General features: G+C 39.9%; 2 protein-coding genes and 1 long non-coding RNA gene across 6 annotated transcripts in view; 1 reads left to right on the forward strand and 2 right to left on the reverse strand.

The window, feature by feature from the left end:
• HS6ST3 (heparan sulfate 6-O-sulfotransferase 3) overlaps window positions 1–53 on the reverse strand; it is a 297,613-nt gene extending 297,560 nt beyond the window's left edge. Inside the window, exon 1 of the mRNA XM_021402460.1 lies at window positions 48–53. Within this exon, the coding sequence (XP_021258135.1) occupies window positions 48–53 (6 nt within the window). The remainder of the gene's footprint in view (window positions 1–47) is intronic.
• On the reverse strand, window positions 12,598–16,689 carry LOC110408144. 2 transcript variants are annotated; one of them, XR_002444174.1, is made up of 3 exons: window positions 16,424–16,689; window positions 14,185–14,231; window positions 12,598–13,836 (listed from the first exon to the last, which is right to left on the reverse strand). It is a non-coding gene; the product is annotated as an uncharacterized LOC110408144 (long non-coding RNA). The 2 variants fall into 2 exon arrangements; XR_002444175.1 differs by having other exon boundaries at window positions 15,919–16,689.
• UGGT2 (UDP-glucose glycoprotein glucosyltransferase 2) overlaps window positions 16,824–27,332 on the forward strand; it is a 78,786-nt gene continuing 68,277 nt past the window's right edge. For 2 of the 3 annotated variants that reach the window (XM_021416552.1, XM_021416569.1), the window contains exons 1-4: window positions 16,824–17,071; window positions 18,402–18,484; window positions 26,113–26,243; window positions 27,018–27,130. In XM_021416552.1, coding sequence (XP_021272227.1) covers window positions 16,839–17,071; window positions 18,402–18,484; window positions 26,113–26,243; window positions 27,018–27,130 — 560 coding nt within the window. In that variant the 5' untranslated portion in view covers window positions 16,824–16,838. Of the gene's footprint in view, window positions 17,072–18,401; window positions 18,485–25,620; window positions 25,681–26,112; window positions 26,244–27,017; window positions 27,131–27,332 lie in introns of those variants that run through there. The other variant, XM_021416561.1, reaches the window with a different exon arrangement.

The raw sequence follows: 27,332 nt of genomic DNA on the forward strand, positions 1-27,332 counted from the left end.
GCATGGCCCCCGCGGGGTCGCTCGGCTCAGCGTGGCCCTCCCGACGCGGCCATCCCCGCGCCCCGGACGGCAGCGGCCGAAGCACCGCGAGCCGCCTCCGCGCGCTGCCGAGCAGCAGCAGCCCCCAACTCCGCTCCGCTGACAACTCTCCGGCCCGAACGCACCGCTCAGCCTCCTGGGGGGCGGGGCGCCGCCCGACAGCCGACCAATCGAGACGAGGGGCCTCCGGAGCAGCCAATGGGCGGGCCTAGCACGCCGGGCGTACCGCCAATGAGAGCGCGCGGTGAGCAAATGAGGGGGAGGTGGGAGCCGCTCCTCTCTCCCCTCCAGGTATCAGGCGCAGACCAATAGCGCGTGGGGGGCGGTGGGACCGGCCAATGAAACAGTGAGGGCGGGGAGAAAGGCGGCCAATGAGAGGCTCCGCCAGGTGAGCGGGGAGCGAGGCGCCCCGCCGGCCCGCCTAGCCTGGCGGGTGCCGGCTCGGGGGCTGCCGCGACTCTGCCACGGCTCTGCCACGGACGGGCCCCGCGCCTGCAGCGCGGTGATTGAGCGCTGCTGGTAATTAGCTGTCTGCCGTGAGCTCCGCGTGTTTGTCAGTCTGTCACGAACACCTCATATACCACACGAGCCTCGAGCAGCTCCGGGATGAGAATGCATTAACATGCAAAGCGCTTCATGTCAGAGCTGATTGCTCTGAAGGTATTTAATCGCGGAATGTCTTTATTTACTGAGGGATTAATTAGATATCTGGCAGTGCCAGAACAACTTTCCTGCTCGCCACCGAAGACAGCCTCCCTTTGGGAGGTCCGATAACAGCAGCACAGCACCTCCCAAGGGACCGTTTCACTTTTAAGCCATAAAAACCATCAGTTCTCTGTATTTCAATGTGAGGAGTGCTCTGTGGAGAGCAAGGGTGTTTGGACAGTGCTTACACTTCAGCAAGTGCCAGTGAATGTCAGTGGGTGCCATTGTTTCCACATGGAGGAATTCGGTGACACCGCTTTGCTCCATAGGCACTTCCATGTCAGACGCCATTCTGTCAGACTGCCCCTCTGCTGCCATCTGTCACACGGCGACAGCATGGAATGGAACACTGATGGGGAGGTTCGGCCTCTACTGCCAGACCACCAACATCTGCCTCTGACATTGTGGGCCAACACAATAAAATAGAAGACATGGCTTTCAGAGCGGCCCTCGTACGAAGTTCCAGAAAATGGTCAAGCTAAAGGGAGGTTTGGAAAGTTGTACTGCAAGAGCAATGGCATCCATCACCTGACTCCAACCATAAGAACATGCTGCACGTGCACTGTCAGGATCCCACGGCACTGTTCGGATTTAGGCTGAGAGCAGTGTGAGAGTGGCCAGATGTTGGTCTTGCAAAGACATTGAGAGAGACATGCTTCTTGTCTTAACTGAAATGGCATGGACTGTCTGGTGAACATCTTCCTTGTACAGCCTCAGCCTCCTAAGTGGGGACGAAAGGACACTGCCTTCTCCTTTACTAGCTCACAGGGAGCCTCTCCCACAGACAGCTGAGTATTTAGAAATGTAAGATACAGAAGCACTTTGTTCTCACTTTTAGCCTATTCGTTACCTAACAAGTAAACATCAAAATAGAGAAACAACATTAAATATAGCCTTGTTTCTGTAACAAATAGCTCTGCTATGGCTTGTGTTGGTAAATCTGTATTTGGAACAAAAGCAATGCTAAAGTATTTAGACTGAAGTATCTATCATAGTGCTTTTAGTGAGGTACAGAAATACTATTGCAATTTAAGATTTTCTCATTAAATACCAGATTGTTCACACAGTACCTTCATCTCCCTGAAAAGGAGATCAAAGGTAAATTTGCTAAACAGAGAAACTCTGAATTACAGTTACATTTAAAATTTATTCAGATTTGCATAAGACAGTTCCTGATTTGTGAAGATTGGCAAAAATCAGTATCTCTATATATATTTTATTGGACAGAAAGGACGTACAGGAGAAGTAGTATTTATAATTAGGCTTAGATGAAAAATTTGACTTTTAAAAACCTGTCACATTTCTGAAACTGGCAGAAAGTACACATGAATGAATGTGCTTATGCATCTCTCACAGACAGCCTTTCACTTATGAATTTTAATATTCCTAATGATGTTTTGCAGACCGCGTTTGACATAGCTGTGCAACTCAGAGTACATCCAACCCCCACTCCGTCACACCGTAAGGAGAACTGTCAGCTCTGCTGAAGGCAATCCCAGCTGGAGGAGCAGCCAGGGTCTCCAGGAGGTACCCATGTGGCATTGTCCTCACAAAGAGAATGCAGTGTTTCTATGTGATAGCATTTTATGTTCTCCTTAGAGAGGTCTGTTACAGTGCGAGGCCATGTGGGATTAAATGTTAATAAAATTTAGGTTCTGTAGAACTTAATGGCTATAGCTCATCAGCTTCAATGAAGCAATGATAAGAGTCACTTTGAACCTACTCGAGTCATGTGTCCACTGATTTGATAGGAATATGACTAGGTTCAAAACAGTCATGAGAACTGCAAATACCGTTCAGTCCCAAAATTTCTCCCTTTAAAAACTAACTCATCTGTAAGTCTCCGATGAGGTTTGAAATGAGATTTCAAAATAAAACAATTACAAGTAAGATTGAGGATTGTCTTATTTTTCACACTTCTCCAAGACCCTATGTTGCTAGAGTATAGCTCAGAGTTCACCAATTATTCAAATAAAATAATAATGAAACAATCTACTCCTCACTGTAATTTCAGGTAGAGTATATCCCCCTCTCAAAAACAGCATGTAAAGCTGTTTGTCATTTCTGCCAGAGAAGTGCTGATGTGAAAATATGAGCACGTTTTATTAAATTCCAACACATTATGTCCCTTCTGCTTGGCACTTCACAGGTAACACACAACAGGTTTTCTGAGTTGCTAAAAATAAAAATTGTCATGCTTACCATTTATTTTAGAAGTCACTATAACATTTGCTAGTCAGAATCAACGGGCATGTGAAACTGTCTGTGCCAACACCAAGGTTTGTACAAAATTCATGAGTAAGCAAATGACATTATGAAACAAAGGTACAGAAGTGTGATTTCATCCAGCAATTAACTATCCAAAAAGTTTAAAATCTATTTGATCAGTTAATGGAAAATTGAAGTGAGACTTCCATCACACTGGTTCCTTTAAATTATTTATCACCACTTGACCTGAGCTGTTTCAACACTTGTAGGCAGTTGAGATTTCCCATAAACCAATTTTTCTCTGTGTAGCAAGTCTCAGGTGTCTCCCTTGTCACAGGGATACAAACTGAAAACCATAATAGCTAAATTAATAGACTCATGCTAACTTCAGTCATCCCTTTGGGATTAATTTGTAGCAAGGTTTATAGTATAACCTCCCTTATTTTTTGTCAGATTAAATTTTATTGTATGCATTTACTGAACCTTCTATTTCAATGGCAAATTGAATACTTTATTCATCCTTTATTCTTCCTTTTAAAGTATCTATGCCTTACACTGTCACCAGTCCACTGTCTTGTAATTCTTGCAATTCATTATGCATTTATTTTCAATTCTTGTGCTTGCCGTTCTTTTTCTGTAGACAATAACTTTCTTAAAGTTACAACCTCCCTTTATTTCCTTTAGTCAGAATATAGACATCGCAGAAACAATGTTTTCAGACTAGCAGAGATGATAATACAAAAAAAATGTGAGTTAAAATATGTTCTTCAGTCACCAAGGGTATTTTCATACACTGTCCTGGGAGTGACATAGTATCAGTTCACTATGAATTTCGTATCTATATTATGCTATTGTTTCATAGTCTTAAACGTTTCGTACGCGCCAGTACATAAGAAATCACACCTGCAAGTCATTCTTTACACACTGCTGCTTGCTGATAATTCCACAAGGGAGATACTGACCTTGAACAACTGGGACAGCCAGCATTTTACTCATTTCTTTTTTGTTTAGATCAGTTAAATTGTTCATAGGATTTTTATTTTTAGTTTTAGTTACATTTGTTGTGAAGATAGTTTCTCCCCAAAAAATGAATATTTCCGAAAACTGTGAGTTAGACCTTTTAGATCAATGCCAAGGCTTTACTGGACCTCTTTTCTACCATGTAGACTTGGTCTCTTTTGCTCTTGCAGAAGATTCACAGTGGGCATCTGTACCAGCAAATGAAACAGGACTTGTGATCATTCCTGGGCATTGCAGTGCGTTCATCTAGCAAAGTAAACAATAATAAAATGGTCTAACACATTTTGGCATGTGTCAAGCACTCTGGCAAACAACACCTGAACATAGTTTGGGAGTCAAACCATTCCAGAAGACATTTCCAACCAGTACTCAGTCACTGAGCGCATCAGTGCAAGTCAGGTCATGGCACGGCATTATGGCTTCAGTATCCAAGAAAGATTCTGAGAATGTTTAATCTAATGTAGACTACACCACCAGACCATTTACCATTCATAACTTAAGGAAGGAAAAAACATTTTCTCTCTTGTCATTTGCTACTGTGACATAGCCAAGCATTACAAAATTCAAGTTGAATTCCAGTATGTTTGCTAGCAAAGAAAATCTCTTTGTAGCCACTGTATGGGGCTTACTGGAGTTCACTGCCTAGAAAACATGATGGCCATCAGGGACAAGCAATGGTGAGCCTTGCTAGTGTCCAGCTGCAATCAAAACTGTAGCAAGAATGATGTGAGGTGAGATCCCCAACTGCGAATTAGCCAAATACTAGCCTCTGACTGATGCTGCTTTTCAAGAAGATATGCACAGCTTCACAATACACCAGGTGAGAGTCAGTGAGTGGGAAGTTACTTGAGTAAGTGCAAGATCAAATGCCCAGGAGCAAACACTGGTCCTGCAGCAAAGGGAGAAGGCAAAGAATATGAAATGTGGGGTGTGGTTTTTTTTGTGATCTCCAAAAAACTAAACATAGGGCTGTTTGTGTATGCTTGTTCTACAGCTGAAATCTGCCACACAAAGACAGCACTTATCAGGACAGACACAGCAACTGGATCTTTCACTTCTGTTGCGGGCAGAGAAAAATCTAGACCTGCTGACACACATTCCTTGCGGTCTCCAGCCCTTTGAATCGTGCAATACTTATGATGCGAACTCTAGAGTACAGAGCCGCTTTCGTTAACTTATTAGAGACCAAAGGCATATCAAGGAATCTTAGAATCATAGAATTGTTTGAATTGGAAGGGACCTTTAAAGGTCATCTAATCCAACTCCCCTGCAATGAAGAGGGACACCTACAGCTACATCAGGTTGCTTAGAGCCTGATCCAGCCTGACCTTGAATGTATCCAGGGACAGGGCTTCCACCACCTCTATGGGCAATCTGTTCCAAAGCTTCACTCCCCCATCATAGAAAAAGTTTAATGCATTTATTTCATAATCTGTACACATCCATTTACACTTTTCCAGATTCTGGTACAAATAGAAGTGCTACAGGCTCAGTAACTGTCGATCATGTCAAGGGTATCTCTACTACATTTGCATTTGGTCTTTTGTTTTCCCCAGTAAAGAGCAGCCTAACAGGATCCAATATATTCCCTTGTTTAAAGACTGTGATGCCCAAGTCAATGTTCAAGTCTCCAGACTGCAACATTATCCCAAGAACCGACTCTGATCCACGAAAATCAGGGCAGAGAGAGTTTGGAACTTCTTTCTGCCTAACAAAAACTAACAAATATCCATATCAGTATTCCTTCCAAGACCCTAAAATTTCTTGAGCATAGGAGCTGCAAAACTGTGTAACACTGCCACCTGGTGACATGCATCGCAGCGATGTTTTTTCCTTCTACCACCACACAAAAACTTTCTGCTTTCTTTCAGGTAATTTAAATTTGCCCATCCCTATCAAATAGAATTTATCCCACCATCACTTTACCTTGAGCACTTCTGATTGTGCCTAGAAGTCAAACTACTAAAGTCTGCAAAGCTTTTCAGGGTACACTTTGTCTTTTCCTTCAGGGTTGACTTTTATATTTATATGGATAATTGAGGTCTAACTTGATCCAAATCCCCATGTCAGCTTTGTATGAAGTTTAAAACTTTGGCATCTCTTGAGAAATAAATCTGAAGTAATATTAGAATTGATCCACTTGACATAACCTTTTTTTGGTTCACCTTTTAGCCTTTGGGATGTAATTTTAAAAAGCAACCAACCAATCAAAAACAACAAAAAAGTTCCAATAGCAACAACAAAAAGTCTCCCAGGAAGTCTCCCTTTCCAAGATGAAAAAAAAGTGATTTCTGTACTATTTGATCTCAGGCTCTTTCATCTCCTTCATCTGATCTTTGTGGGATATAGATGGAAAATGGAGAAAGAAGCGTAGATCAGGATCAACGTTCAGCACCTCTATCTGGCTTTCTCAGCTGTCTGCAAGTCTGAACCTTTCTTTTATAACTGACCTCCAACACTTCACTGAAAATCATAGCAAGTTCTGAACTGTTATCACTTCCTGGGTTCTCATTTCTTACTGGACCTTACTTGGATTCATTTCACAAGCTGACCTGGATACTTGGAAGTTTGAATTCACAAACCAAATATTGTTTATGTCTCGCTCCAGGAGTTTTTAGACTAATTCAGTCCTTTCTAAGAAAAACTCGAACTCGTGCTTGGGATATATATGTATATATATTTAAACTCTTTTTTTATTCACCTCTAGTTCTACAAGCACCTGAGTTAGTAGCACCACTTTGGTCCAGATGGAATACTACTTCACTGTTTTCTCTTCAGTATTTCCTCACTCAACCATACAATTCTGCAAGCCCTACACACTTGGTGGAAGCATTATTCCAACAGTGCTGGCCATCACGAAGATGTATTTAGAACAGAGATAGTGTCCAAGAAGTAAACAATGTATACACATATCTCCTAGAATTTATTTATTTTTTTCTTGAGACACTTCTCAGTGTTCTATCAGAAAAACAGGTTCATAGAAGAGTTGTACAGTCTTCATAAGGAATACATAAAATAAGCATTTTCCCCATAATTTCATTTTTCTTCTCAGTTCATTTTAATAACGTAAGGGCATGTGATCAGTGATTCTTCCATTACACAAAGATTTAATGTCATTCCGTGTGTGTTTTCATAAAATCTATGAATGGAAATACGCACTTCTCTAATTTGTCCTACCCAAGTCACTAAAATACTGCTCCCATCATCAGTTATAAGTTCAGTTGGACTCCCAACAATTTTGAGAGGAACTCAAGCTTCATTATGAAAAGATTTAAGTTATCTCATAGCTGTGGCTGCAGTAGAATTTCCCATTCTCTCAAATCTGACCAACCTAGAAAACTTACAGTGTAGGAAAGTTATTTGTACTGTAAGTGGCAGGTTAGATACTCATACTTGGTATGAAGCCTTGATCTGAGACATCTGCTTCCAGCATTAATTTATTGCATGTTATGGTCTTGGATTAAGCATGCTGGGAAGCGTAGTTATCAGAAGAACTGGGAACTTTAACCTACAATAGCAAGTTGTGGCATGAAATGTAAACGCATGAATTGTTCCTCTATCTCTTAATATGAGAAAGGATCTGTTGGCCTTGGAGTCTGTCTGAGGCAGACCAAAGACTAGGGAAAAATACCGGAGGGAAGAAAAATTGTTCAACACAGACAGGTTTGAGATGAAAACTGTAAATTCAGAGGGAGAGTTGATGTGAAGACTGTTCAAGTGTTATTTCAGATTAAAAATGGCAAAAAAGTCAAGGGAATAATTCTCAGGCTGTCAGAACAGGAGATCAAAATACAGGTTGGTCAAAGCAGCTAGTGTGGACCACAAATCTATGGGCACCTGGATTGTTTCAATAAAGAGATGCATGTACATACAAACTACTAACACCACTCATCATTTTCTGGCAAAAGGGAAAAACAGAATATGAATTATGCTGGTAGGAGAGGACAGAAGTAGCATACAGCAGTGTAGTCACATTGAAGGCAGCAGGTTCCTAATGGTAAGAGAAACATCAGAATTTGATCTATTAAACAATTACCAGTAGTAATAGCCCATGGCTATGTGCGAGCTTAACTGAGGACTAACAGACATCGAAACATTTTAAATTGATGTTTATAACATAAAAATACATACACCATTTTATTTAAATAGAGATGTATTTAAAATAATTATCATCTCCTCCCCCAGCTGATACGAAATAGCAGTATTAAAATTGTCCAAAGATTTTAGAAAGTAAGTTTCTGAGAACCACAGCTTTATAGCAAAAATGTAGGGAAGATGGGAGCTTACACTTTCTTGGGAAGGAGTTTTAGAAAGACTTCTTTGGACAAGTTTGTTGGGACTGCCAGTACTAAGATCTTATTTTTCATTCCCTAGTAGACGTACAGTATACCTATTATTTAACATTAATTCTTTCAGGATGTCTACATATATCAGCCTATTATTATAAATCATTTCTAATAACTGTCAGAGATGGTTATCAGTATTATAGTATTAACTACAGATTAGCAGTGTAAATAACCAGTACAGGCAGCATGTTTGACTTAACCAGTTACGGAAGTTAGGATCAAGTAAATTGGAAAACAGAAAGAAAGGCAAGTAATTCCACTATGAAACCCAGCTTTCTCACAAGCAAAGGGATAAATATAATTTTTTGTTAGTTTATGATGAGATATTACTTATATGTTTACCATATATATCTGTTTGTAATCTTGGAAATTAGCCAAGTATCCATCCAAACGCATGATCATTTTATTTTAGTGAATGATATTAAAAAGAGTTCTACATGAAGAAGATAGCATACATCCAACATCGATCTTGTTGCCTAATTTTTATTCTCCTCGAGCACAGATAAGGGGTGAAAAAGCCTGCAGAACCCATCCCTCTGGTTCATATCTGCAGTAAGCTTGCATGTCTGGGAATCCTTTTGCCAATGGAAAGATACAAGAGAAGCAGAAGCTAGCACAGTAGGGGTTAAGCAATTTGCATTTCATTAATAACACTTCATTTTTGCCCTCAAAGTTTATCTACATTAAAACATTCTAAATGTAGTGTGTTTCTGTAAGTTTAATTACATGCGGTATGTGAAAACATATTTGATAATCACATTGCTAATTACATGCAATCACTTCAATACACAGGTGCAAAGCTCCAGAAATCTGCATACTTGAATCTCTTCATGCATAGCCATAAGCCACAGCTTTGCAGTTGGGTACCCTTCCACTGGGACTGTGCTCATTTGGATTTTTGAGTGGCTAGTGCCATTTGAACCAAAGAAATGTGCTAGATTAATCTAAATCTAGAATTATTTTTTAAATCTAAGATTAGATTTACCTTTTTTATTAGACTGACCGGTCATGAGCGGTGATTCGAAGAGGTTGGTACTGAGGCCTGTCCTATTTAATATCTTTATTGATGACCTGGATGGGGGGATTCAGTGCACCCTCAGTAAGTTTGCAGATGACACCAAGCTGGCAGGAAGCGTCGGTCTGCCTGGAGGTAGCAAGACCCTACAGAGGGATCTGGACAGGCTGGATAGCTGGGCTGAGGCCAGGGGGACGAAGTTCAACAAGATCAAGTGCCAGATCCTGCACTTTTGCCACAACAACCCCAGGCAAAGCTACAGGCTTGGAGCAGAGTGGCTGTAACACTGTGTGGAGAAAATGGACCTGGGGGTGTTGGTCAACACTCAACTGAACGTGAGCCAGCAGTGTGCCCAAGTGGCTGAGAAGGCCAATGGCATCCTGGCTTGTACCAGATATAGTGCTGCCAGCAGGAGCAGGGAGGTGATCATCCCTCCGTACTCAGCACTGGTGAGACTGCACCTCGAGTACTGTGTTCAGTTTTGGGCCCCTCGCCACAAGAAAGACATTGAGGCCCTGGAGTGTGTTCAGAGAAGGGCAATGAAGGTGGTGAGGGATCTGGAGCACAAATGTTATGTGGAGAGGCTGAAGGAACCAGGATTGTTTGGTCTGGAGAAGAGGAGGTTCAGGGGAGACCTTATTGTTCTCTACAACTACCTCAAAGGAGGTTGTGGCGAGGTGGGGATTAGCCTCTTCTCCCATGTAACTAGCAATAGGACTAGAGGGAATTACATTAAGTTGCACCAGAGGAGATTCAGGTTGGACATTAGGAAATACTTCTCCAAAAAAGTGGTCAGGCACTGGAACGGGCTGACCAGGGAGGTTGTGGAGTCACCAACTCTGTAGATGTCCAAGAAATGTTTACATGTTGTACTAACGACTTTGCAATATTTTATGATCTTAAAGTATGTATTTTATAATTCATTGATGGATACATCATACTGATGTCAGAGATGTGGGAATCAATTTTTTTTCTTCTGGAAGTTTTAATTCTCAATATGTTCATTTAATACATATTTGCATCTATACATATATATACATGCACATGAATGTGCCTTTTCCAGTTTGGATTAAAATTGAAGGACCTTCTTAATCGTTTAATAATAGAAGATAATAAGAGACTTGAGCAATAAATCCATTTTCATTATATGCGTAACAGCTTATGGCTGCACTTTTTGCTTCTCTTTCATTTATGTGTAACTGTTATTTTTTACATTGATTTTTAAAGCTGTCTTGACAATGGATTGTCATTAGCTTCGTGTATAAATCATAAAAATTGAAAATTTTATATACTCAGATAAATTGAAAAGGACATAAAATATTAATTTACATTATTGAAAAGTAATACTTCTGTGTTCCCTCTAAATATATTCAGTATAAGTTATTGAAAGGAATGGGTTCAGATGACTTGTCCAGAAGCATTCTTTTTCAGATTTGGGAAGTGAGCTGAAATGAGTCCTGACAGACAAGAAACCCACGAACTAGTTCACTACTGTTACCAAAATAATAGACTGAGGAGAAGGAACGTAGCAAAATCTAAAAAGCAGCATTGGAATTTGTTCCACTGGAAACAAATCCTCTGTGCTTCACACAATAAAGTGGCATGGCTTGTTCTATTTCGCTTTAGTTACACAAAGCTTTAATTAAATTATACTTACCTTAGTCACAGACTAATGTAGGTTGGAACAGTGCGCTGGAGGTCATCTTGTTCTACTTGTGCATAAAACAGGATCAACTTCCAAGGTACCTCAGGCTGCACAGTGCCTTGCTCAGTCAGGAGTTACAGAGCTGCCTGCAAGCCAGGGAGTCACTGTGTCACTCCAGACAGCTGAGAACAAGGAGTTCCTGCAGAGGCTACCTCTCCGGTAGCATGGCAAAAGCATTTTGACTGAGGACTCATTGGCTAAGCACAGAACATCCCGAGCTGGAAGGGACCCACAAGTGTCACTGAGCCCAACCCTGACCCCACAGAGGGCCATCCAAAATCAAACACTATGTCTGAGAGTGCTGTCCAAGTGCTTTGCAAACTCCAGCAGCTCAGTGCCACGACCACTACCCTGGGGAGCATGTTCCAGTGCCCAAGTGTTCCACGTACAACATGAAGCCTGTATTACCTAAGCATATTGCATACATCACTTTTTAAAATACAACTCTAGTTTTCCAACTTAACTTATGTTTTTTAATGTACTTTCTTTGAGCAAGGATTTAGTACTCAGGTTACTGAGCTGACTTATATCACTGCTATACTTCACTGTAAAGGCATATGATCTTCAGTTCTTCCACCTCACACGTAGCAGCACCTTTTGATTCATAGGTAATACAAATATAATTCCTTCACTTCAAGAAATACAGTGTTTGTTTCAGTAAAAGCAACTGTAGCATCACACTGAAGGCTTTTTTGCTGCTGCTGTTTTTTCTATGCATTCAGAATTTTCCTGAGTCATTTTTCTTGTACATATCAAATAATGATGTAAAAAAAAACCCCTCAGCTTAGTACTTTTTACATAAGCACCTTTTACCTGCTGAAGCTGTAATCTCCCATACATAATGCATGTGGCAGATTACATTTGAGACATGAGTGTGTGGCTATTATTTGAATCACTAACTGAATCGGTACATATTAAGCTAATTTTTGTATTACTGGTGCATCACTTGTGAATCTTTTTTCAGACCACGTAGCACCATTTAAGAATTGTTGGGTTGGAGATGGTGAACACAAGAGAAAGCATTACATTTTCAGAGTAATTTTTCAGTAGGAGGCAAATTTATTCAAATAAACTGAAAATCCACGTAACAATTATCTGTATCCTGGGCTGCATCTAAAGAAGCATGGTCAGCAGGTCGAGGGACAAGGATAAGGGGAAATAGTTTCAAACTAAAGAAGGGGAGATTTAGATTGGATATAAGGAAGAAGCTTTTTACAGTATGGGTGGGAGGAGACTGGAACAAGTTGCCCAAAGATGTGGTGGATGCTCCATCCTTGGAGCCCCTCAAGGTCAGGCTGGACCAGGCTCTGAGCAACTTGATCAAGCTGTAGGTGTCCCTGTTCACTGCAAGGGAGTTGGACTAGATGACCTTTAAGGGTCCCTTCCAACTCAAATGATTTTATGATTCTAAGTCAAACACTGACATTTTACCAATTGTTAATGCCGTCTTTGACCTGGATCTCAAAAAAAAAAAAATCAACTTGAAACTAAAACACAACTGCATTTCATTTCTTGATTTTCTTATGTTATTCAGAGCTAGGTCAGAAGAATTTCTCCTTGAATTGCATAATGTGGGCAAGGTGAGTAAATTTACTCTTGCTCTGTTTCATTTTGTATCTTTTACACACACCATCCCTGCCCCATATTTGGAAACACTAAAGCAATACAAGCATCCCAGCCTTCTGAGATTCACCTGCCATGCCTGCTACTTTACTGAAGCTTTCAGAGATTTTATAGAATGCTTTTTACTGTTGAGAGTAAATATTAAGGTCCCATGCAGATTTCTCCCACATCAACTTACACAGAAAGTTAGCATACCGTTGCAATAAGATTACCTGTAGTTAGCTTGCCCACTGATACCCTTTTTTTTTTTTAGAAATTAGTTGAAGTGCACAGACCTGTATCCCTGTCAAATTTATTGACAAAGATTGGACAAACAGAAGCATATTATTGAAGTGTTACAAAACACGTTTGTTTCTGAATAATAAAAATGGAAGTTAAATGAGATGTCCTAGGGATTACAAACATATCTGCAACCGTTTATGAGGGTTTCCATTAAAACCCCATGACATTCTACATACAGTATCATACGTTCCTTTCACTAAGTACATACACAAATTCACAATTAGGGAAAATAGGAAAAAAGCTTGTTTTCAACAAATGAGAATGTCACAAAATTTTGTAAATAAGAGAATAGTTGTGAGAGCACTCCAGTTAATTACATCAAAAGTCCCAGTTCAGATTACATGATGAGCTTGATTTCAGTAAGCAAAGATCTGGCATTGTCAGATTCAGAAAAGCTGTGCTGTGCTAAAGATAAGCTCTGTTTTTATTCACTGGCACAGTCAGTTGCCCAGGTGAGTCAGCATGGTTCAGAAATCAGTGCAAACACATTGTCCAGTTGGCAAAACAGAACAGCATCACTGCTTACAGACTTGAGCTGGTGTATCCACAAAAAGCTGTAGCTGTATTCCTCCAAATTTACTGTTGTCCGCTAAGCACTACAAACATACCCAGAGATTCATAGGAAGTTGTCTGACCTGACCCAGGAGGTATTTTCTTTATGGTTCTAAGGTGGATTGTAAGAAATTGCAATTTCTATATTCGTTCTGCAGAGCAAGATGTTGTTGTTTTTACTAACAGTTGGAAAGAGAAGAATATTTACTACAGTAGCATATGTAGGCTTACAGCAAAGCAGCATAGATTATGATTGCCAGAGAGCTGCCACTGAACAGCTTCTGAGCTACTGAAATCAGGCTTGTTACTTTTACATCAATTTTTTTCATTTGCTCTTCTCTCTGCAAGGCAAAAAGAGATACCAGATCATAAAATATATTCTGCATTGTTTATTGCATAATATCACTACATAGGCACATGCTAATCTTAGAATTCAGGTTGGTCTTCATTTCCAGTGAATGGATAAGAAATGATTCAGTACTTAAAATTCATACATAATCTCTTCAGGGCAACACCCCAAAAGCCTGCTCTGTTCATAATGCAGTGAACGACATCAATAGGTTCTGAATAGACCAGCATCCAACCTCACAGCAAAGTAAAAGGATGCCAGCAGTCACTGCTCAGAAGGCTGTCAATCAATAACTAGGTAAGAGCAGTATCATTTGACTAGCGTTTGTCATTTGAATTACCTCCAAGTCAGGGAGAAAGGGAGCCCTTCGGCTCAAAAATTTTCAATCTGTAAAAAAAAAAAAAAAAAAAAAGTTGTATTTTCAGCTAATAGATTACACTAACAAAGTTCAACTTATTCTCACTTAGTGCTACTGTTTCTATTAAGTAGACATAGCTCACTATGACTTATACTAGAAAACATTTGCATCTTACTGAGAAACCCTCATTAATCACTTCCTCTATTCACACTGAAACAGCTATGATAATCAATTCTTATTTACACAGCTGTGAGATGAATAATTTTAAAGTTTTACTGTAATTGTTTTTCTGTTCTGCTGAAAAATGGTTTAAGAGTACTGAGGGTTTTCCTCATACATATGGAATGTGCGTACCGGAATGTCTAAGTCTCTTATTTGGAATACTTAATTACATAAAACTCTGCTGGAGAAATGAAGATTAAGTCTGCTCTCCATCTTCTAGGTTTGCACACTGCTTAAAAGATTAAAATCTGCCTTTGCATAAGTATAAAGAAATCCATTTTTGAAAAGCGTACCTTGCCTCTTTGTGGCTTGAATGCAGTTAAGGTACCAAGGGAAAAGGAAGATGAATATAAATATTGGAATGTAGATGGATATACACAAATATTTCCTTTATAAGGAAGGTGCTGCTCTGTTACAAAACCATACTTATTTCCAAAGAGCAGTAAGAACCATATCTTAATCAAGCAATGGGTCAAGTTGCCCAAAGAGGTGTAGGTGCCATCCTTGGAGATGGACAAAGACCTCAGAGACCTGCTCTGAGAAGGAGGTTGGACAAGATAGGATAAATGAACTTATCCTCTCTATGACCCTAAATTTTAGGCACCCGATAAAACAGTAATTCTAAATTGGAGAGATAGATGTGTTGGGAAAGACATTTTGTGTCCAATGGAAATCTCTGCATTTAAGCAGAAAGGATCTTTCTGCAAGACAAAAACTCGATTAATGATTTTCTGTAATTCAGCAGAGACTCATTATCTGACCAATGATTCAGAGCTCCACTTCATCTTGCCACAGTACTCAAAGGTAGCTGTATTTTCGTAACTAATGGCAACAAATCTTTGTTTTTTTATGTATGGCAAATAATAAACTGCATGAAACAAGTACAAACTATTAAGAATTTACAGTTTAGCAGCAATAGCAGCCTCTCAAATACCAATATAAAATAAAATGTAATACAGCTACTCTATATAGAAAGGTAGTTGACAGATGAGGGTAACACACAGTAGTATCATAGAATGGTTTGAGTTGGAAGGGACCTTTGAAGGTAAGCTAGTCCAACCCCTCTGCAATGAACAGGGACACCTACACCTAGATCAGGTTGCTCAGAGCCTAGTCCAGCCTGACCTTGAATGGCTCTAGGAACAGGGTTTCCACCACTTCTCTGGGCAACCTAGTCCAAAGCTTTGCTAGCCTTATAGTAGGGAACTTTTTCCTTATATCCAATCCAAGCAGATCACACACAGATATGAAGAATGCTCAGTAAATAGCCATACATAGGAAAGTGCCTCAATAAATTTCAGTTCGGGCTGAAGAAACAGCAAAAAGCTGCTAATAAGGTTAATAGCTCTTGTGACCATAAAAGGATTGGGGCTTTGTTTTGGGCTTTGACTGCTGGTCAGTATAAAACAGCTGTAATTATTCTGTGCTAAGCCCACTAAATGTATTCTAAAGTTCGCTTGGGAGCAGTGGAAATGTCTTCTGGCAGGTCATCACCTGTGGTTCTGACTTCCTTGGATGCCAGTTTATCCACATCAGCGGCCTATTAACACAGAGACATAGGAGGTCCAAACTTACTCATCCATCCATAACTACATCATCCCTGTCAGCATAAATAAAAAAGCCACACACGCAGGATAGCATAGTCTTCCTCCATTTAAAATAGTTTTATTACTACTGGCCTCACACTCAAAGCAATAGAAACAGTCCTGTACATGCTTCCAGAGGCGTATGAAGGCTTTGGTGCTGGCCTTGCAGGAGTTTACTTAATGCAACAGCTTTACATGGAAGCCAGCACCCCTGGTGTGTCACAGAGCTACCTCACAGCTATACCTCCAACGTTACAGCAGCACAGCCCTGCTCCAGAAGCACCCACACAAGCTTCTAGAAGAAATGGACAAACTAGTGACATTTCAAAACTAGTTAAAGGAAGAAACTGGACGCCAGGAGACTGGAAAACATAGGGTAAGTCTGAAAATAGGTTCAAGCAACTTTATCTTACTATTCAGGAAAAAAAAATGGAGAAGTTCGTGTTTTTGAGAGGAAGTTACGCTGGTAGGAAATAAAACACGTTTCCAAGTAGAAAAGGGAATTCCCAGAAGGAAGCTGACGGGCACCATACAAGTCACTCTCTCTGCAAGGCAGTCCACCCTCAAGAAAACCAACGTAACCGACGAGACCGGCGGAGGAGGAGGAGAACCCCGCCTCAGGAACGAACCGCTACCAACATCTCCATTGCGCACGCAGCGGTACCTCCCCTCCACGAACCGCTACACCCCGCATGCGCGCAGATCCGGGGGCCGCGTGTCAAGAGAGAAGTACAGGCAACCCCGCTTATTTATATGGTGTCAGCCCCTGATTGGCCTCGAGAGTGGCCAATAGTCCGATAGAGAGCGCACAGGACGACCAATGGGAGTATGGCATTGGCTGCGTGGGCGGGGCGAGGGGTGCACGCCGATCTCTGGGCAGCGGGAGCCTTGTCCGAGCGCTGCCGGTGCCGCCTTATGGCTGCCGCTCAGCTGCTGCTCGGCCTTCTGGTCCTTCTGCGGGTGCGGCCGTCTCTCTGCCGTGGGGCTCCGGTTTCCTCCCCGGCCGTGACGGCCCGGCTGGCGGCAAAATGGCCGGCGACCCCACTGCTGCTGGAGGCGAGGTGCGTGCAGCCCCCGCCGCCCTTCCTCGGGGGAAGGGAGTGGCCCTTGCTGCCCAGGCCGGGGGTCGGGAAGGGGAGGTGGGGGGCTCCGTTCTGTTGTTCGAGTTAGGGAAACTGTTTCCTTCCTTCGGTTGTAGCGTGACGTTGGCACCCTTTTCCCCGCCCTCAGTGTACTTTTTGTCATTATTCTGTTATTAACTTACTCAGGCGCTTTGCTGCTAAGGTTGATAGAGTGAGTAACCTGAGGCTACTGTGTTCTGCGCAAAAGCGTGCCCCGTCCCTGGAGGTTATGCCCCACAGGCGCTCAAGGCCAGGTTGGATGGGCCCTGGGCAGCGTGAGCTGGTGGCTGGCAGCCCTGCCCACGGCACTGGGCTTGGGGCTGGGTGGGCTCTCAGATCCCTTCGAAGCAGTTCAGTGAATCTGTGATCCTGTGATGATGTTCCTCTCACCCAAGTGAAGGAAGAGCTTCAATGAAAATGTGGAGCTGCTATAGTAAATCGTGTCTTCTAAAAGTGTACTGTTAATTTGCAATCACAAATTCAAAATATTGAAGCCTAAATGCTTTCGAGTGTTAGACGTTTGTGGCTCCTGAGCCAGTTTGTTTTATAAATTCTTCTGCTTTTTAATTTGGACGTGCTTAATGCTGTATGGAGGGCTCCCACGGAAGGGGGAATCGCAACCTTCTGTAATCAAAGAAGTGGCAAGGTTCCAAAGTAAGAATTAGAAAACAATGCACTCATGATAGCAACTCGATCTTTTTGGCAGACGTAAGGGAGAAGGAAAAAAAACAGCAGATATTTCCTTAAGAAAGACTTCAGAAGTGTTACCAGTAAGTGTAAAAACTGTATTCAGAATAAAGCAAATCCAGCATTTTTCAGTTATAATGAACACCCCATCTTTGAAAGTGTTTGAGAGGTTGGAACCTCCCTTTTTTATCAAAGTAAACGTTGTAATGGATAAAAGTCTGTGATTTAATTAAAAATGTAACCCAGTGCTGTATTCTTACTTGTATATGTAGCTGCTATTTAATAAAAGTTTGTATTTTCAGCTGCTTTCATATATAACAGTATATTGGTAAGCATATGGAAAAAATAAAGAGAAGAACACAGTGTGTTTATTAGTAGTCTCTTTGCTTTACGACTGACCATAAAGTTTGGTTCGGTAGCATTTTGTTTGAAATTTAACCAAAATATACCAGTATTCAGTGCTTTATTCTTGCTGGGTCTTTGCTTGTTTTTGTTGTTACTTCAGAACAACTGAGGATTTTTACTATGGTATGTCTTTGAAGGAAGTCAACCTATGGACAATTCATTTTTATTTTTTAAACAGTGAATTTATTGCAGAAGATGGTAATGAGAAGTTTTGGCAGTTCTTGGAAACTGTACGAGAATTAACAATTTATAAGCAAGGAGGTAAGTTGAACAGCATGCTAGTTTTAATAAATTACCTTTCTATAATTTTTGAGCACCAAGCTAACACATTAGCTAGTTTCAGTCAGGTAAAGCCTGTCTCTTCCACGATTGCTTGTTAAGTAGTTTCTTTTGGAAGGTTTCAGTGTATTTTCTCCCGGTGAAAATATTCTACTACTGTAGAGCTATTTTAAAAACAAGACAAGATGGACTGAATCGCTTTTACAGCATGGAACAGAAATGTGACAATTAAATACACCTACCCTCTGATGCAATTCAGCAAGTTTATAGGATGTTCAGAATTAATGTTTTGTGGAAGAAGTATGTTTGAAGAGGATAGAATCCCACAAATGGCTAAAATGAGGATGACAGCTAAAGAAAAAAGGAAGAAAAAGCAGAAATGTTTAATACTTCTAGGTGACATAGAGACTGTATTAACAGCTGTGCTAGTGTTTTAGAATAGTATTGCTGGCAAAACATAATAAAATACCTTCTGTGACAACAGAATATTAAGTTGCTAGAAGTTCTGAGATAAAATCAACTAAATTAAACAAAGCTAAGTGAGCCATCTCAGAAAATATCTTCGGGAGCAATTTAGTAGAAAGTACAAGAACTAATAATGAAAAATGTTTCAACAGGTTAGTCAATATTAAACCTATTTGAAAGTTTAGTAGATGGACAAGGTTAAAAAGCTTCTGAACATTTTAAGTTTGTTTCATTTGCACTTTATTTCAAAATAGTAGCATTCATTAGGGATGAGCATGAGGACCTACCACTAGAAGAAGCTTTAAATAAATTGAATGTTAACGTAAGTAATCAGAAGCTGAAAAGTAGGAAAATCATGCCTACAACATCAGTGAGATGATGGAAATGAATCCGTATCATGCTCAGAATACGGTATATGGGAGGGAAATGAAACTCAAGGAACAACACGTCTCTGCAAGTATGACTGAATACAAGTCAAAAAGTTTGTTCTGTCCCTGTGGGTAAGTCTGTGAGAGCATTATTTGAGTGCCCAAAGAAGTGACAGACTTAGGATATTACTAGAAAGGGAAGAGAGACCAACATGGTAAACAACAGTTGCTTGCTTATGATTGCATGGGGGGGTTTTGTGTTGAGTAGAACGTGATGTTCTGCTCTGTTTTCTTCGTGCCCTTTTCCCGTTGCCCTTCATTTTTTTCAGAAAGGATTTAGTAGAAGATATACAGAAAATTGTGATTATAGGTATGGGATGTAAACTGGAAGGGCAAAAAAAAATTTGTGAGCTAATGAAAACTGAGGATAGTCTAAGGTCAAGGGTATAAACAAAACCAGAGAGAATAACTGAGAACAGTAAGCCTGAGCAGCGAATGCTGCTTAGAGCTGTTTTGTGTAAGAGTGTGAGGACATGGAAAATGGAATAAAGCTCACTCTGACGTGTGGCTGACTACTGGTGGCATTTGTTATGTTGTGTACTGTGGCTGTTTAATGTGTTCATCAAAGTCCTGGGCAGTGTCACGATTATACCTGCCACAAGGTTGTGGGTGGTGCAAAACTGGGAGAAATCAAGAAGCTGGAGAGTAGAGCTGCCATTAGAAGGGCCCTGTCGGGCTGGAGAGATGGGCCAGGAGAAAGATCAGGAAGTTCAGCATTAAAGATACCTCACAGATTCCTGCACATGGGCTGGAATAACTTCAGCAACGGTGTAAGTGGGGCACTGGCTGAGTGGAAAGCAGCTCTTGAGAAACAGGGATGGATATTCATTACCAACAGTGAGTTTCATTGCACCATTAGGCCTGTGAAGGCCAGTCACGTACTGGATTGGTTGAGTGTAGCAAGCAAGTTGAAAAAAGTAATTATTTCACTGTCTGTGGCACTTGCAAGACTGCCTCTGCAGTGCTAGGCCTATTTGGGAGTCCCTGTTTCAAGAAAGACATTGGCATATTGGAGCAAGTGTAGGACAAGATCATCACAGTCCTTGTGGAACTAGAGCAGACTCATAAGGAAAGGATGAGAACTGGATTGTATTCAGCCTGAAGGGGAGAAGAGTAAGGGCAGATCTTGTATCCTCAACTGCCTGTTAGCATGATATACAGAGGATGTAGCCAGCCCCTTTGTGAATGTCTGCAGTGATATAAAAGGAATCAATGGGCAGAAGTTGAAACATGGAAATTCTGGTTAGAGATTGGGAGAAATGCTTTTGCCATGGGTGCGAGTAAACACTGGAACATACTGTCTGGGAAGGTTGTACAACTGCCATCTTTGAAGTGCTCAGAACTCTGTGCACAAGGCCCCGAGCAGCTTCATCTAGCATTAAAATTGGTTTTCCCCTAAGTAAAAGTTTAGATGAGATGACTTCCAGAAGTAATTTCCAACTTTATTTCCTTCTTTTTCTCCTCTTGAAATGAGCAGTTAAGGTGCAGTTGGATGATATGAACAGTAGGTAGAAAAGATTGGTTGAGATGAGGGATTTTTTAAGTTGCGATCTTTATGATATGAACAGTAAGTAGGATAGATATCAGTAGGTTGGTTTTGAACTGGAAAAAAATCTTAGAAGGTTAAGAAATTCTAGGTATGAAGCTGAAAAACTGAGTTTATAGAAGACTTGGATGGTAGATTTATATTCCAGTGTACTATTGAGTATTTCAGAAGAGAATGAAGTATTGGAGGAGATGCAGGGCAATTAGAAATATCAAGTATAGTGTCTTTTCTCCAAGTCATTCCTCAGATGATTTTGAATCTGTTATCAGTCCTTGAAATGTGTTATTTTAAATCCAGAATAATCAAATCAACATTGGTTGTTAACTTGTTTATTTAAAATATTTAGCCATAGCAAATTTGGCCTATAGGTAGTCTGCTTAGCTATTATGTATGTAGAAATTTAACAAATCTGGTAGGAAAAAATTATGTGGAATTTGGTAAAGCGTTTTGTAGGGCTGGTGTGATTGTTACAACATTTTCTTTAATAAGGACTCAAATCAACTTGGGCATTACTGAGCTTATATGCTATGAAAAATATCTGGAAGGATAATTATGAGATACGCTCATAAGTGAGGTCATACTACCTGAAGAGTGAGGTCTTCAGGTAGTATGACCAACATTCTGTGTACTTACTTAATATGAAGCATGTTTGGCTCTGAGCTTGTGGAACATTTTGTAATGCATTTGCTGCTATTTTGGGCTGCATGTAAGTTATAAAGAACGCAAAGATTTAAAAATTTGATAGTAAAGAGAAGCACAGTTACAGAATAAGAAAATTGCAGTTTAAACTTGCTGCTGATTTTATATCTCAAAAAGTTAATTTAGGAACACAGAATGAAGGTAAGTAGATGGTTACCTGCTGACAAACAATAACTGCAGTGTTTATTGTCTTCCTAAGTGATTTAGTTTGTATGTTAAATTATCAACTACCTTGCAAATACTGAAAAACACCCAAAGCCAACTACAATAACAAAGCAAAAAAACGCACATACACTTACAAGGGAACTATTTTCTCCAATAGAGTAGAACACTATATTCCATATAAACAGCAGTAATGCAAATTATCTTTTGCAGATATAGAAGGTTTATCAGTACACACTCTGTTAGATCAACATTATTCAAAACTAAAATAGATAAGTGTTTTTATGCCCATACCAACCATACGGAGGAAATAATACAGTTTCACAGGCACGGCACTTTTCTATAATAATCATATCAGGCAATAAAATAAACTGTTCTGTTTATACTGGCATCTGGCTTCAATTTATAGGTGTTCAACTGGCCAGTGATTGCTTGAACTGCTGTTACCTGGGTGCTCTGATTCCCTGATGGGTCTGTAGGTACAAGTACACATATATACATGCGTTCGGAACAATCCCCATACTCTCATACTTCAAGACAATAAGCCTGCCACCCAGTGCTCTAACTTTATTACATCCCTTACGTGCTCACCTTGCCTCCTGTGCCTCAATACTTTCAATTCTTCTGTGAGGCAGGTGCATATTTTCGTATGAATTTTGTGATGCATGTTCTCATTTGGCGTGGAACCTGAGGAGCTCTGATAAAGACCTTTGCTTTCCTTTTGTGACCATCCTAGTCTTCTCTCTTTTGTTACGTTATTTTTAATCTACCTGTAACATGAGATACAGCTGTAGATTGTGGACAGTAAATGTAGATGTTAAATATGAGTCTACTTCTTAGCTATCTGCTTCAGGTCTTTTTGTAGACAGTTTGACTACAGGAGTTTAAAGAGCTATTCAGCTGATGAATTTAGGCATTTTTAGAGTGAGCTAACTAGCTTTTCATGTTTTGTTTACTGCTAGACTATATTGGCCAGAATGGCAGTTTACAGATTGTACATATGCAGGCTTGTGCATTTGCGTTTGGATGTTTCAGATCTGGAGCTGTATCCCTATCATTGTCATCTCACTTACTTATTTTTTAATCAACCTCGTTAATGAATTTAATGGCTCTATGCTATCGTGCAACACTTTATGACCAAAACATCTGTTTTTCCTTGGTTCCTTCTAACATCCTGGAAATTTATTATAGCTTCTACTTTTCAGCATAGAGTATGTTGTTAATGATGTGCCTGAAGGGCAAGCAGTTGTCAAGTTTCAAGGAGCAAATACTATGTGAAAATAGTTTGAAGAATATAATAATCTTTAAAAAAAAATTTTTTTTTTGCATGATCATATAGTTGTTGGTGTGGACTGATTTAACGTGATGAAATTTAAAGAGGTAAAACTGTGGCCTGAATGAAGCTTAGCAGGGTTAGTTTAAGTTCAAGTAGTCCAATGAATTTAAAGTTTGATAGAAATGATCATACAAAATTTATGGGAAGGCAACTTCCTGGAAATCCTGATTTTTTTTTTTAATAGTGAATAATAAATGGAGCCTTTCTAAACAGTGAATTTTAAGAAGGAGGAGAAGGCAGAAAGGAGATCATAGAAGCTCTAAGAACAAAAGCTTAGAGGTTATAAAAAGGAAAGTGAGAGGATAGGAAGTGCTTAGTTATGAAAATAGTATACATAAAACGCTGCCAACCCTAGGGCAAACAGTAGATGAAAAGATACTTCAGTAATTCAGACAGTTTTGAGTACTATGGTACCAGAGAGATACTTCAAAATTTCCAGAAATTAAAAAATTAACAGGTTTGAGATACCAGATAATGAGTAGACTTTAGAGAAAACATTCCTTGCTAACATAGAAAAGGAAGAAGTTGTGATGGTATCTTGCAGTAGTAGTAGTATTCCTACAGTACTTGGGCAAGGAAACAAGGTGAGAAAGAAACTGCTTAGTAGGTATGTTCCATCTAATAAATAATGGGAGTGAAATCTTGCAATGAAAATTCAGGGTATCACATAAGCTGTAATTAAAATTACCATAATCCTCCTGTTGAACAGGAACAGTAAAAGACTCTGCAGTCTATAGAGTAAAATGATATTTTCTGATATTTTGGTATCAGAATGATGAATGATTAAGTGTTGCCACATTTATTCTCTAAGTTTTGTCATGGGTTTTTTTCCTTAATCTCCCAGGTAATGGCATTTTATTGATTTTTATTTTTTTATTTTTTAAATCCATCTCAAGAGATCCTTTTCATGAGAACTTGCTAAGATCGGAAGTTCATTCACATCTAGAGTTGGGCACAGTTAACAGATAGTTCCAAAACTGTGACCTGCAGGTTATGGTGTGGGGCTTAGACCATGGCAAAGTAATATCATTTTGATAGCTGCAGTCATCATTTCATGCAAGTACTTCTGAGATCTACTGCATCTGGGTCAGGTAAAATGGGACATGTAAAGTCATGAGAGATGATTTTCAGACTGTAAAAATCCCACTGGCACGATAATTCCATTTGCACAGAAAGAGCACCTTTAATGTGAAAGAATGCAGATAGGTTTAAGCTGGACAGCGAGAGTGGCTTCTCCCCTCAGTTCACTTCCCTTGCTGTAAGTTTTCAACTATATAGGAGAATAATTACACATGCCAAAGATTCTGAATTGCAGCAGGTGCAGCTAGTATTTATTAATATAAGTAAAATACATGCTGATTACTTAGATTTTTTTGGCCACAGTGTCAATTCAAGCATTGGCTTGTGCATATTTCAGCTGTTCTTGAGTGGAAGACCAACTTCTGGAACCGGGATGGTGTGCAGTGTGTGTTATGTTAACAGCTTTGGTTCTCTGAGTTTGTGTTTTGTGTTCAAGAATATGTAGCCCTGTATAATACATACAGACCAATTCAAATTTTTGATAGACATTATTTCTTAAATTCTTTAAGCGGACACTGGTGTTTTTCACAACTTGGTAGAGAGTACTGCAGCTTCTTCTAATTAGGCTTCTTTGCTTTGTGCCTGAGGAGGGCGTGAGACTATTCATATGTAGCCCAGAAAGCCAACCCTACTCTGGGCTGTATCAAAAGAGGGGTGGCTAGTAGGGTGGGGGAGGTGATGATCCTCCTCTGCTCTGCCCTTTTGTGGCCCCACCTGGAGTTCTGCATTCAGCCCCGAGATCACCAACATAAGAAGGACATGGAGCTGTTGGATTGGGTTCAGAGGAGGGCCATGAGGATGCTCGGAGGGCTGGAGTACCTCTCCTATGGAGACAGGCTGAGGGCTGGACTAGTTCAGCCTGGAGAAGGAAGGCTCTGGGGAGACCTCATTGCGGCCTTCCAGTGCCTGAGGGGGCCTATGGGAAAGCTGGAGAGGGACTCTTTGACAGGGAGTGTAATGATAGCACAAGAGGTAATGGCTTTAAACTGAAAGAGGGTAGGTTAGATATATGAGAGTGTTGAGGCACTGGCACGGTCTGCCCAGAGAAGCTGTGGATGCCCCATCCCTGGAGGCGTTCAAGGCTGGGTTGCATGGGGCCCTGGGCAGCCTGACCTAGTGGATGTTGTCCTTGCCCCCAGGAGGGAGATTGGAACTGGATGATCTTTAAGGTCCCTTCCACCCCAAATCTTTCTGTGATGCTGTGAATAGTATTCTTCAGGAAGAAATGGAAGTTACTGATTTCCAGCCACAGTTCCTTATTATAACTTCTGTTGTTCCCAGACACCATTCACCTAATTTTAGCTTTGAGAAGGCAAGATTGTTTGGATGAGGATTGCTGGGATGGGAAGCCATTTCACTTATTGCATCACTTCTCATAATCTTGTTTATCATGCATTTCTAGGGAAGAAATACGATGTGAGAGCAGACTAAAGAATATTACCTTCAGAAGAGCTTTATTAATGTAAGCTGCATGGTTGGAATGTTCCCAGACTAAATATGAGAAAATAATTTGAAAACTAATGCTGATTGAATGTAAATAACCTTCAAATTTTGCATTGAAAGTACACGCTTGAAAAATAAATAGAAATGAATAAGCTCAATTCAGTACTTTCAATATAAGTCTGCACAGAGGTATTATTGTCTTGCGTGGATTTTTATATTGCTGAAAATGCTTTAGATGTTTACAAGTGCTATTCTGCTCACTTTTGGTGCATTTGTGTAACATTGGGCCTTTAGAATTGGTAGTAAAGGAAACATTTGTCAGCGGACAGCGCTGAAGACTTGAAGTGCCTGTCAGTGCTAAAGTAATATTTGCGTATTACATTGCACAGACAGATACGGCATGCAGTTTGAGGCTAACTACTACAAATCTGTCTTTTTTTTTCTTCAACAGATACAGAGTATTCGTATTACAATTTAATCTTGAAGAAAGCAGGACAATTTTTATCCAATTTTCAAATCAATCTGTTGAAGTTTGCGCTTTCTGTACGAGCGTATTCTCCAGCTGTTCAGATGTTTCAACAGGTATACTCAACAAATATATTCTCCGATATATTTGGTGAATGATTTATGTGGTATTATGGCTTCAGAGTAAATAATGTTTATTGTTACAATTCAGTAATATATATGCTGGTGTTTTTTTGTAATCAAATCTGATCTGTATTAGAAAAGACACACTATTATGTTCTATAAGCTAGTTTTATTGTGCAGAATAAATATTTGGGTTTGACTGTATGAATAGCTTTATTTCCAGGGTAAATCTTTTTGAATTGTTCTTTCTTAAAACTCAAGTGGTTTTATTTGTTTGTTTGTTTATTTGTTTTTGCATTTCTTTAAATACTGTAATGGGAATTCAGACATTTCCCAAAGTGGGAAATTTCCTTCATCTTCAAGGCATTTAGATCTGTTATTTAGTGGACTTCTTATCTCTTCCATTATTTTAATATTTCAGAATTTGAAAGATAGAGCAGTCGTATACTGACAGCAACTAAAATTAAAAATGCCTTAGAGGACAGTCTGTGGTTTCAGCTTGTGGAGGGCATTTCTCAGCCCCATCTTTACAGAACATAAATATACTTGCATTTTCTGGAACATGACCACATTTAATAGACTGCAGCTCACAAAGCTTGGTCTTAATCTTTTAATATTTTCCATTACTGTTTTCACATGTACACAACTTTGAATGGGCTTAATTAGAAACACAACTCAGTGACAGCTGTTATTTTAATCAAAGGGATGTGAGTTTAAGCTGAAGTGCAATCAAAGTATTCTGGTTAAGTATAATTGTTGAAATATTAGATTGCAGCTGATGAACCTCCACCAGAAGGCTGCAGCGCATTTGTGGTTATCCATGGGAAGCACACCTGTAAGACTAATGAAATTAAAAAGCTTCTGAAAAAGGCTAATAAGAGGTAGGTATAATGATGTTTTTTAAGAGAAAAGAATGCATTACTAAAAAACAAAATGCATTATAGCACGTATACTTGTAATATTTTGCAATTTTACATTCTCTATGGTTGATGTTAACAACCCCATATATCACTGCTTATTTAAAATACACATTATTCCAAAAGAGTTACTTTTGGTTTTGGAATATTTAAACACTCAGTGTTG

This window comes from Numida meleagris, chromosome 1 (genome assembly GCF_002078875.1).
Source record: "Numida meleagris isolate 19003 breed g44 Domestic line chromosome 1, NumMel1.0, whole genome shotgun sequence".
Taxonomy (NCBI): Eukaryota; Metazoa; Chordata; class Aves; order Galliformes; family Numididae; genus Numida; species Numida meleagris.